The 12895-nt window shown below is 40.0% G+C and overlaps 1 protein-coding gene across 3 annotated transcripts in view; it reads right to left on the reverse strand.

Annotated features, from left to right (window-relative positions):
* GRAMD1C (GRAM domain containing 1C) overlaps nt 1-12895 on the reverse strand; it is a 55798-nt gene that overhangs the window by 6712 nt on the left and 36191 nt on the right. For 2 of the 3 annotated variants that reach the window (XR_003988987.1, XM_030469487.1), the window contains exons 9-12: nt 9568-9730; nt 2714-2860; nt 1825-1943; nt 660-802 (exon numbers count right to left, since the gene is read on the reverse strand). Coding sequence is in view for 2 of the 3 variants with exons in the window: in XM_030469487.1 (XP_030325347.1) it covers nt 660-802; nt 1825-1943; nt 2714-2860; nt 9568-9730 (572 nt within the window). In the remaining variant the exon portion in view is untranslated. The remainder of the gene's footprint in view (nt 1-659; nt 803-1824; nt 1944-2713; nt 2861-9567; nt 9731-12895) is intronic. The other variant, XM_030469488.1, reaches the window with a different exon arrangement.

Below are 12895 nucleotides of genomic sequence, written 5' to 3' on the forward strand. Positions count from 1 at the left end.
TCTTCAGCACTTTTATAACCTGAGATAAGCCAGAATGAAATCCAGCACTGCTTACTACCTTTCCAGGGTATCGATGAAGTTTCAGATAAAAGGTCTTATTAAAGATGGCACAAAAACTACCAAGGATTATACACACAGAAAGTCACACAAATGCAGCCAATATGGAACTGAATCACTTCATTTTCAACAAATAGGAGAGGAAAGGGAAGTGCCTTTAAAACTCCCCTATCTAGGTAGAGCTTAATAATGAAGCCAAATTAGCTTGAGTATCACAAAGACAGGAACGTTTCATCTTCCCTGCACCTTCCTGTGAAACCATCTGCAGCAGTCCCTTAGCAAGGATCTCTGGGAAACTTCGTAATAAAACATCTCAGGCAGTTCCAATGTATCCCACTCACATGGCTGCAATCAAAAATGCAATGCTGGTCAGAACCCAGATCAGTACTGGAAAGGAGTTCTGTACCTCCTATGGTCAACGTAAGAGTTCCCTTCTCAATTAATGAGATCTAAGTTCAGCATCCAAACAACAGGAAACAAACCAAGTTTATTTTACAGAAGAGATGCCCGGCTTCAAGAGAAAATTACGTTCTCTACTCTATGGACAGAGTAACACAATTGTCTTGGCTTTTCCCTTCCCATTGTGCACCATTCAGGCTCACCGTAATCGACATTTGTGACTGGATGTGCGGCTGATGCAGTATCTGTTCACAGTGTAGAAATAATCATGGTAGGGGACATCATGGGTCAGTACCTCAGCATCCACTTGGTATGACTGACCTTTCTGGCTTTGCTTATGCAGGATCTACAAGAAAAACATAAGAAGGAATATAATAGCAAGCATGGAAGGGGTGGGGAAAGAGAAGATGCCTCCTGCTAGTGACAAGAGAAGCAGTAGCAGTACTTCCCCACTGCCATTTCATGTAGCAGATGCAGGACTGGCCACTGACTCACGACCACAGCTTCTCTTTAAGACAGACCTACAACAACTATCCCAAAGCAGAATTACAGAATGGCTGAGATTAGAAGCCACCTCTGGTGATCATCTTGCCTAAGAACCCTACTCAAGCAGGGCCATCTACAGCTGGTTACCCATGTCCATGTCCAGATAGCTTTCCAGTATCTGCATGGAAGAAAATCCCACAACCTCTACGGACAACTTGTTCCAGAGCTCTGCCACCTCCACAGGAAAAGTGTGTTTCCTGACACATCTGAGTTTTAGTTCATGCTTATCACTTCTGGTTCTGTCGCTGGGAACCAGTGAAAGATGTGGCCTTCAGTGAAGGCCTGGCTCAGTCTTCTTTGCACCCTCCCTTCAGATACTTATATACATTGTAAGATTCCCCCAGAGCCTTCTCTGTGGAATAGTCCCAGCTCTCCACTATTTCTCATATTGGAGAATCACAGGAATGATTTAGATTGGGAAAGACCTTTAAGATCATTGAGTCCAACTGTACAGATGCTCTAGTCCCTTAACCATCTTTGCAGCCCTTCGCTGGATTCTCTCCATCTCTCCATGTAAGCATTTAATTGCATCTTTTCACCTCCTAAATTCATAAGAGATATTAATACTTTTCAGACAGACAGACTGTGGGAGAAGTTTACTGCCATCTGTAAAGGCAGAAAGCCTCTCTGATTTCATCAGCATTTGCTCACTGATGGCAACACAGAGGCAGCAAGATACCCCTTACAGACACTACACTTAAACTGTAGATCCACATTCAGCTTAGTGAACTCTAATCCAATCTCTAACCTCTGACAGACCGTAGAGCTGACCTTGCCCTTGCTTTAAAGGGCACCAAACAGACACACACATGCACACAGTACCTGCTTTTCAGTTGCAGTTGTGAACTTCCCACACAGTGGATTGTTAATTGTTACAGTGTACGTCAAAGTCCTTAACTGATTGCCACTGGAATCTCTGTTCCAAGGGGTTGATACAGCATCTAGATGAGAAATAATGCAAAATCTCACATGTAGACTACCTAAAAGGCATTATCTTTGCTTTTGACATCCCAACAGTTTAAAGAGCAGTAGTGGGGAGAGAGAAAACCAATTCCAAATGGTTACGTTTTTTGCAGCTCACTGATGAACAAAGGTGAGGCACTAAATAGCTGAACCTGAGCCTACTGAAAGAGACCGGGAGTTTGGCAGAACAGTAAGCAATCAAATGAAAACATGCTGCTTCCCATCTGCTTAAAGTTGAATAGGTTCACTTGGCAAAAGCTTTCAAGAATGTTACTTTGCCTTCCAAGCTGACACTGAATAAATATTATCCTTTTTGACTTAATTTTCTGTTCTTATGATCTCAGTGAATAAAATTCACTCATTCAGAAAATTAAGGCCTGGGAGTATCATTTAGGAGAATGCAATGATTTTGCCTTGTGCCAGCTGTACACATCTCCCTATTTCTGGGACACAATGTAATCTGAAACACTCCCCAGAGTGCATCAACTTAATAGCCTACCCAAAATTCAGACATTAACGTGTAGTTTTATGGTACACTGAAATGAGGTTTTTACTCCAATATATGTCTGATCCACAGAAACAACAGGTTAGCTTTAAATACCCTCTCTCGTAGTGGAACTTTAAAACCACAAAATTCTTTTAAAGCACAGAAAAACTTAAAATTCAACAGCTCTATTAAACATTTCTCAGAGGCTGGAATTTCCAGAATAGTCTGCAACATGAACAAGAAGGGAGAAGGATGTTTTACCTACTATACTCCTGGAATTGAGAAACCTCTGCATGAAGTGAGAATTGGTGAAAAGGATTTCAAACATCTTGTCCGCAGTGATGTGGAAAACTCTGTTTATAAAAAGTCTCCCATAGAGATCATTCTCAGGAACAGTCTCCTTCACTGCTATGGAAAGGCAGAGAGTTAAGAGCAGTACTGTGAAGAAGCTCTGCAATATTCTAAGCTTCATTAAGGCTCAAACACCCCACCCCACGCACCAGTTTTGCATCAGCATTTTTTTTCTCTCTCAGAAACCCAGTAACGCTATCAGCACATGATATAGTAGGTAGGTTGTTTTCAGGAGGAAAGTCCAGAGCTGATTTTCTAGGCCCCCTTCCCCCTTGCCCCAATTTCTCTGTGCAAGCATAAATCAATAACATCACAATGTCCTGCCCCTTTAGTTTTGCCTTCAGTATTCCACTAACCCTACAGGAAAAATTGTGAAAGACAAACAACACATGGATAGTAAGCAGGACACTACAACCATACTTGCTTGCTTCTTACTTGTGACTAGTTACAGAATTCTGCTTTTAACATCTGTAATGCCAGTAGCGTCCACAGTCTGAGGAGGCTTGGTACAGGCTCCCAAACGTATCAAACTGTTCCTCCCTCCCTATCTATTTATAAGAGGAAAGCAAGACATACCCTGCTCCATTTTGCAGCCCTGAAAAACAACACCAAGATGCTTAACTGTTATCCTCTATTTCAAAACTACTATGAAGCACAGCGGTGGAATTCTGTGGCTGCAGCACTGATCTTTGCTATTTATGCTTCTTGCTGGTTGCTGACATGACTCAGTTTTGTGGCTGCCTCAGCTACTCTTGCAAGAGATAAGAGAATTATAATCCTGGAGGGCAAGCAGTTTCCCATACCAAACTCAACTCAGTCTGCTTTTGCTTCAGAAACAAGTCCATCCAAAGTTGTAATTCCCAAAAAACAACCAAACAAAAAAACCCACCCCTACACATCAAAATGAAACAAAAAGCCTGAAAGCAAATGTTGCAGAAGCCAGACTGAAGTCAGGATGCCTAACCTTTTCACTTTTTAACTGATGTAAATGAATGCTCAGAGCTAGCTAAGGTCAGAGGCAGCCACCAATGCAAAGCTGGCTTGAATATCAAGCTTTAGTTCACGTGCTGCCTATAGGCTAAGGTTACAGCACTTAAAATATTGCTGCTTGGTTGGAGTCAGTATTGATAAATGCAAATGCAGCAACTAAACACCACGACAGTTCCCAGTGAAATCCAATTCTGACTCTGAGCAGTCTTCCATTCTAATGCTGCTTCAAGCCTAAAAGCCCCTGCTATACAGTCTCCAAAAGAGCTCTTTTTGGCCTAAGTCAGGCTTCAACATAGGACCCCAAAAGTGAAGCACAAGTCTCTTATTTTTGTGTTTGCACAAGTGATAAACCTCCTTCCCACATTCTTCTCTGCTTATGCAATTTGAAGCCTATACAATTTCGAGGTGAGGCAGAAAGCAAGTGTTCATTTTAAGAGGCCTATTTAACCAGCCAACATGCAGTGATTACTTGCTAGAATGCAGCTTCTGCTGTGCTGAAACACTCTGTGGGAAGCCAGAAATTCAGCCCAGGTTTGCAGCTTACATTCACTGTACTTCCTCCAAGCTGAATCTTAATTCCATTAAAATGCACTCTGAGTGAACTAAGTTTCAGCTAAAAAGGCCTCAATGCTACAGACCTCTCCTTTCAGACTGCACTTCCTCGCTTCTCTCTTTTTGCCATGAGCAAATCATGTCTCTCTTTTGACATGACCAGCTTCAGACAATGCTGTTGGCAGCCCCACTGCCTAATCTGCCTCAGCTAACACAAGGAGTCACACATCAGGTAATACAAACCTAGTTACTATGATCGAGTCTTACTCAGCTGGACATTGACACGCCCAACTGAAACATGCCTATCACTTAAAAAAACCCCAAAAAACCCAAAATAAACAAAACACAAAGGCCCATACACTTGATCAAGTCACCGTGTGTCAGACAAGCTTTGACAGATATTTGCTTATGTCTTAGCAAATACAAGATAATGCAAGCTAACTCTTCCCCAGGGAAGCTTAACCAGATGATACAACTTTATGTTCACCTGAAATGCCTGGGGACAGCTATTGTATTTCTGCTGATGTGAGGTAATTTGGTAAGCCACAGCAACTTAGAATATGCACAAATCCTGTGGACTACCACCTGAAAATACAGACCCTGCTATTGAGTTATTTTTCTCCTCAAGCATGAAGTCTGTCTGCCTTGTACCAAGCCTTACACCAGAGCACCCACGAGTCTATACAAAAATTTCCTGTTAGATGACTGGCCTACACTATTCCCATCTAGTCATGTCTCTAACAAGGAATAGCCAGTGAAGTGGCATGTGCATATGAGAGTATCTATTGATAAATATGTTTTCACTTAAAATGCCACTCAGGTCTTGGAACAAACAAGCAAATTAAAATGGTATTATCAGATAAAGCAGTATTTTCAGAAAACCCAATATGAAACTGGGCCCATCAGTCACTTTAGATGCTAGGATTCAAACAGCTGTTTTCCAGAAAGCCTGGAAATCTCTCAGATGATAGATCTGGAATATGAATGTATGAATGCTGCTGTGAGCTCCACATCTGTGGAAAAGCAAGTTACTGCATATACTGAAAGCTTGAGAAGCTTCAAGTCACATCCATCCAGCCTTCTCAAAATTTGTCTGCAGAAATCTTAGATGAAGCAGTGAGCAGAAACAGCAGCATAGCAAAGATTAAGTGTACAGTATACACACTTGCAATTTGAACAGAATAGAAAGTTTTAACTACTCATCTCTTGCTCCAAATTAACATGTATGCTTGTTTATTGTTCTGGGTTTGGGGTTTTTTTTTGTTTTGTTTTTTTGTTTGTTTGTTTGTTATTTTTGTTGTTTTTGTTGGTTTGTTGGGTTTTTTTTTCACCTTGCACAGCAAATAACCTTTTATTTATCTCAAATACTAGAGCAACATTAAGCATTTTACCTAGGACTGCCATAGAAATACTGTTCATGAACAAACTGTTCTTTGAGGTTATCTAGATATCAATCAAACTCCTTAACTTTTAATGCTGTTCTAACCCCTGAGCAGTATGCCATTATCAACCACTAGCCTGAATACATTTATAGATGAATTGGAGCTACTGCCTGATAAGAGATCATGAGACTATGCTGACTTTGGGTTAGGATCCCCAGGGAACCAAAAATCTAGAGGCAAACATATTACCCAGAGTATGCTGGTTTTGTATTAAGTCAGCAAGTCTGTTCCCTCCCCCACTGTTGCCTTGCACTTCATAAGGTCACATTCATCACTGTAAGACAAGCTATGAAATACTGTTTGACTATAATACCCTTATGCACCAGTGATTGCAGATGTTTGAAAACACCTGCAGTGCAAGAAGAGACAAAACTAGAGAGGGTGGGAAGGGAGAAGGGAAAAAATTATCCTTACAATTCCTGTTTAACAACCAACAGCTCAAAGCTAAACCCACACCATAAGCAAATTTAAAAAGCAGAACTGATAAGAGCAGAGGCTATCAAACAAATTAATGAGTCAGATGGTTTTTCTCCACTCCATGGAGCTCAGGAAGGATCAAAAGAAAGAAAATGTATATATGCAATCTTGGCACTGTTGAGGATTTCTGTGCCACTGGGGATGAGGAAAAAATTGCACATTGCATGAAGAATATGCAGGTAGGAATGTTTAACCTCATACAACTGAAATCAAGTCAATAAAACCAATTCCTAGAGTGAACATGTTCCAGACACCGCCTATTCAAACACTGCGTCAGCTACATTAACCAAAGAGCTCTCCTATGCTTTAAAAATCAAAATTAACTCGAGGAGGTACTGAGTAAGCACTGTGTTAATGATAGATTGGAAAAAGAAGAAACAAATTTTATGCTTTTTGCCTTTATAGAACTCAAATGTACATCCTCCAAATTCCATAGCAACAAGTAATTGGTAGTTACATACTCAAAAAAATACCTGCTTTTGGCATTTTTAAATAAAATGCCAAAAAGATAACAGAGTTGTTATATATAATGGTATATCCAAAATTTCCTATCCTGGGGGAAAAAAAGAAACAACACAGGGCTGAACTAATTTCAACAACCCTGTGCTTCAAACATTTTCTGCCCCTTCTATCCCTCTCTACAAGTCAAGTCAACACAACTCATCTCACAGCACTACAGAGCAAGCAGTTGGGCTCTCTTGCAGACCACACATTTAAGGTGGTAATTTATTAATAAACACAGAAACAATACAGTAAATTTATCAAGTTATGAAATAAGGTCAGGAATTTATCATGTCCCGCATACAGTAAAGCCTTCTAACAGAAAAGACTTCCAATTTCCTCAAAATCCCTTCTTTGCTGTATTTTATGCTGCTGAACATTGTTGTATATAGAAAAACTTCCAACAAGAGTCACTTAAAGAAATTCAGAATCTCCTGCTCTGTTTTGGAACTATATACTCTGTGCTTGAACTAAAACATGCTTTCTGAAATTAAAATCAAGCATGTATATACCAATTTTTTTGCTCAGCCAAATTTTATTGTGGGTCCAGGTTTACACTCCAGTTTATGAAACTGAACAAAGGAAGCAAGGTGCAGGTTAATAGGAATAGGCCAATAGTTCACAGTGAGACACATATCCCCAGTAAGCTACCTGAGAACTGCTTAGGGAAAGGGAGCTGGTTGCTAAGGCTCTGGCATTCCAGCTTGGGTGTCAGCTGGACCAGGAGACCAACAATCTTGAGTTTGCTCCTCACCTTATTTGTCAGGACACCTCCATAGGCAGACTCAGTATAAACCAGAGGACACAAGAGAGATTAATCGCATGGGTAAACATTGCCATGTGGGAAAGCTAGATTCTTTTGCATGAAGGAATTCACCTTATAAGAGTATGGGTCAAGAGCAATAGAAACCAGACAAAGAAGTAAGACAAAACCATTCTAAGCATGAAAAAGGGAAGCTGAGAGAAGAGATTAATGTTTTGGGACTAGAAAATCCTGCTCTGAATAAAAAAAGACTACTTTGGGGGGAGGGAAGAAAAATCAGAAAAGCAGCATGAAGTCAGTTGTGTTTTAAAGACATCTCCAGTTTAATATGCTCTATTTACTCAACATTACCACTCGAGGGATGACAGGGAGTGTGTACTGCTACCACTTAGGCAAACAGCAGTATGAAAGTCACCATCAGTTTCACTGGTGATCTTTGCCATAAAAAATAAAATACAGAGGCAGAGGAGAGATGTGGTACTAGGAAGACAGGAAATCAGCAAGATACCTTGGTATCCCAAGGTCAAAACTTTCCTGCTGTTTTAAAAACACACCTGTGATAGAATAAACAATTTCTGAAGCTTAAGTGTGTAGGAGTATGGCATAAACTGCAGTCTGTTCAGGTATTCACAGAAATGGTACAACTTGACATTCACTGAGTTGAATTTGAACTCAAGCAATCACAAAAGCAGTGTCAGTGAGCAAAAGGAAAGCCAGCTGAATATAAAGTTTATCCTCAGGTAACAATCATAACTTGCAGGCATCCAATTCAATCCATGATGCTAAAAGCTTTCCTGGACACCTCAGTAATCCAAACAATCACACCTGCAAGCAACTTCAGTTGCCAACTATGTTTGAAAAGATCAGATGCAACTTCTCTCAGGCAGATTAAGAACTGAATTAACTCAATTAACTGAACAGCCAACAGGTGTTCAAAGTAAGTCCTCTCTTTGCATATGAAAGAAATATTGGGCTGCTGCTGAGCACACTGATCCTGTTGCACTAGCCTGTGCTTCATTTGCACACCACCATACAACTCTGTAAAAACAAAAATCTAGGTTGTGCACACCTCGCTTTAAAGGCATTTAGAGCCCAGAACTGAGATCTTTAACAGAACATCCACCACAACTTCAGTGAGCTGTTTGGCGCAGAAAAGTTCCACATGGTAAGCAAAAAGCTCACCTTGGAGAGCAAGAACTCATAAGGGGCTACTGTGAGAGCACAGAACAAGCAAAAATTCCCATACCAAACCCCTGATATATGCAGCTACACTTTTCTCTCCTGCAGTGAGAAGAGGAAAGAAAGCACATAACTGCCAAGTTACAGTCTCTGCAGTACTGTGGTATTTGAGTTTTTTCTCATCTTGTACTGGGTAATGAAGTACAAACGATGAGGGATATATTAGGATCCATTCAGATACTCACTCTGGTGGCACACAAAGTATAAGCTGCCTTGGAGCTTGGTAAGGTTTTTTTCATCTTCAGATCAGATTCAGAACATACACAACACACTCCTGAAAACTAGGAAGTTATCTTGCCTGGACTTCTAGCGAGTTCCTCAGTTTACTCTATCAGTAACATTGAAACTCATGCCTTGAAAAAGTAGAAGTTCCAAGAGGTGGGGTGGGGAGGGTAGGGGAATCTTTCACATACTGCAAACAGTCTGAAATGTTTCCCCATAGTTCCCAAGAAATTAAAACAAAGAAAAGAAAAATATTTTAAATACCTGTGTGATCATGGGAAGTGAAGAAACACCACCATATTGTCAAGAAATTTTTTACAGCTTAGGCTGTTGGCAAGTCATTACCCAAAGAAGAAAAAGCAAAAACCACAATTTGTTTTTGTTTTAAACATCACTAACAACATTTTTTTCTTCTCCCCAGAAACTAAATAAGATACAAAGATGTTTTTGCTGCAATGTTATGAAACAAATGAGCAAACAATTTTTGCAAGATCAGAAAGTTCTCTACCTTGCTCCAGAAGTGAGATGGAACACCAGAGTCAGGTTGTCTTACAGATTCCAGTTGTTAGGATATTTACCTTCTTCACTATCTGAGGCACTGCTCTTCTCTGGAAGATTTTCATTCTCATTCAGGTCCAAGGACTTTTCTAAAGACCTGCTCCTGACTAGCTTAACAGGTTTTCTTTCTGAAGATGGAAGAGGACTCTTCTTTATTTGTTTCTCAGTTGGAGACTCCTCCACCTAAAAATAATGAAGAGAAAAAAACAAACCAAAACAAAAACCAAAAAAACCCCCAACCCCCCCCAAACCATCAGTTTGAAGTTACCTTCAAAGAAGAAAGCCATATAAAGGAAGACATAAGTTATATCTGCTCAGTTACCACACAGTCAAGCACCAAGTTCTCCCTTGTTCTCCTACCACAGCCAACCTTCCTCCTTCACTTTTAACTTTCACTTTATCCTGCTAAGAAAAAGGGCAGACTTAACTCATTTGTACTGCCATACCCAGAGTTGCCTTAAAAGGGACAGTTTATTCCCCCATGCAGGTCCCCTTGCACCCACCTGCACAGTTTGGTCCCCTTCCCTGCATGAACATTCGCATTTACATGCATTAACCTAACACAGATTATTTACTTTTTATTCATCAGGTTTTGGGTTTTTTCTGCCAGTTTAACAAGGGAAATCCTCACCAATCCTGAGGGGAAGCAAAATAAAATGGACAGAATCTCCCTTTTTCAGCAAGATTAGATCATCCCAATTGAATATTAGACAGGTATATTCTTGTTTTGTAGGGCTCCACTATCCTTTGGCCAAAAAAAAGTTTTAAAGCACTGTCTAGAGCCTTACTACCTATAAAATACTACTTCTCAGAGCAAAGCAATGGAGCATCATTTGTCATCTCCAATATATAAACAGGACATCCTCCAAAACATCAAGCATTGAATCAATGGTGCAGCTCTTAAGCCTAAACTATAATAACTGGTAGCTAAGCTTACACGCCACTACACAGTCAAAGAAGCTATTTCTAGTGAAACTGTATGACCAAGGTTTGTACATCTCGAAATGCCATCCAAAAAGTCTGGCTACTGGCTATGAATCACAGTCTTCATTCTAAACATCCTCTCAAACCTTTCATTGCTTCAAGTAGAACAGCTGGCATCAATAGCAAAACAGCCTCCCCATACGCAATAGTACATGGAACATTAAAAAAAAAATTAAAAAATCAGGCCTCCTCAACTGATTAGTTCTGATTCATCTGCAATACCATCTTCCCTAAAGATTATTCAGCATTGATTCAAAAAAACCAAGAGCATCAGCTACTTGAATAGACATGATGTATCTCCTGTACCTCTTGGCATTTTTTTTTTAAAAAAAACCCATCATCTACTTTTTTTGTGCAACTGAGAGCCATTAGTAGAAGGTGGGTGGCTGGAAAACAAGAGACAGGCATAAATCTCACTGCATTATAAGCAGGAAAAAATAATCACTGGGGGTCAAAAGGAAGACTGCATTAGAAAAGCAGATCAATTAACAAATACTCTTATTGAAAAGGGCTACCATGCCTAAAGTTACTCATCACGAAGAAAGAACTAGGACACCACCAACGTTTCCATGTCAAAAATATTCTACCAATACAGATGGAAGACTAAAAGGAGCTAGTTGTGGTTAAACAGTCTAAGAATTGACACAGATTCAGCTCAAATCCTAGGAACTTGTAGCATTTTGCTGAACATAAGTGATGCAGTAAACAGAGATTCCACTAGCAGCATAAAAGCAGGTCCACTTTGCCATGCACAGAGCAGGGAAGTCAAGCTCCTGTCAGAAGAACAACAGCAACAGCTCCTACAAAAAAGTCTTGTCATGTCTGGGAAGAGGCTTTTGGAATAACTGATCAGCTCAAAGACTATTTTCTTCTCTATTTTTTTTTGAAGTTTTTCCTAAAGAACAATGACTTTAAGATCTATCAGCTGGAACTGAAGATGTAGATTTTTTTTCATATGTACATTTCTCTCCTGAGATACTCCAGTAGTACTAAGCTCTTAAAAGCTTTTCAGTTTCAGCCTGTGAATAGCTGGCTCCAGGAGCAGAAAAAACCTCCCTATAAAGAATGAAGTAGTTGGTTGTTTCACACTGGCAATAAGGTGATTCCCACATCATGAACACATATCATGACTGCTGTTAAATGCAGACTTTCTTTAATCAGCTACAGACAGCTATACTTCTTCCAAGACAGGGCAAGCACTATAGTTAACACTTCCATCATTTCAGATCTCCCCCTGAAGAGAGCTTTGGGACTTAATTTGCTCACAAGCACAGAAAAGAAGTGGTTAAGTCTGTTTCTCTCCAGTCTTTGGAAGGTGATTAAATGTGTTTGTGTCATCAGTGCTAATGTTTTTTTGACAAATGCATCCTAAACCTTACTGCCTCCTCCTATTGCTCCTGTACTTCTATAACATATGCTGTAATCCTGGGGGTCTGGAGACTGGCAATACTCTTGGGAAGTGCCACCTGACACAGCTGAACACAATCACAAAGTGTTTTAGTTACACTGAAACAATAAAGCTAAACTATTTAGTTACATGTTTATCAAGACTGCACTTTTATGCCATAATTCAAGGACTTTAAAGAGAAGATTGTTCAAGGGAGAATCCTAGCATTTTTCCTTCTGTACAATCCAAATCCCTAGGCATTTCTGCTTACCAACATGCCCAATTAGCTTTAGCACCTTCAAGAGACATCTCTGGTTCTGGCTTCCAACAGGTAAACAAAACACTTCTTTTCTAGGCAGATCAATTATTTTTAAACGGCTTGTTCTTGTGCAAATAAGACTTACATGTCCAAACCTGAGTATATTTTTTAGTTGTTATCCCGAGGAGCCCAGATTGCAGCAGCATCCACAGGCCTCCTTCACAGCTCTCCAAAAATCAACAAATACTGGTAAAATTTCCATGAGGGATACACAGCACCCTTAACTAAGCTTTTAACATACGACAAACAAATACCAATGTTGTTTGGATGTGAGTCTCTAGCCACCAACTTTGATTTTGCTGAAACAATTTAAAGTCTGCTTAACCTCCAGATTAGTTTTAGCAAGTGACAAAAGCCAGAAGATTTAAATGGTAGCAAAAACTACTACAAGCACCTCCTGTCTTGCCACCTCAAATTTTCCAGAGCAGAAACAGCAATTGGGTACGCATCCCTAAGTGAAGTTTGTAAGAAATGCTTTAGTGCTTTATTTGCTTTACCAAGGTATTTCCCTTGGGCTATCTATCAACCAAGAGAAAATGTCTGTAACCTTTTTGGACTACAACTACATAGGACTACCTCAATTTTGTGAGCTACTGTGCACACCTCAGACTCCACTGCAAATGCAAGTGCCCTCCCAACCAGCCAAATACATTCACAA

This window comes from Calypte anna, chromosome 1, assembly GCF_003957555.1.
Source record: "Calypte anna isolate BGI_N300 chromosome 1, bCalAnn1_v1.p, whole genome shotgun sequence".
Lineage (NCBI taxonomy): Eukaryota > Metazoa > Chordata > Aves > Apodiformes > Trochilidae > Calypte > Calypte anna.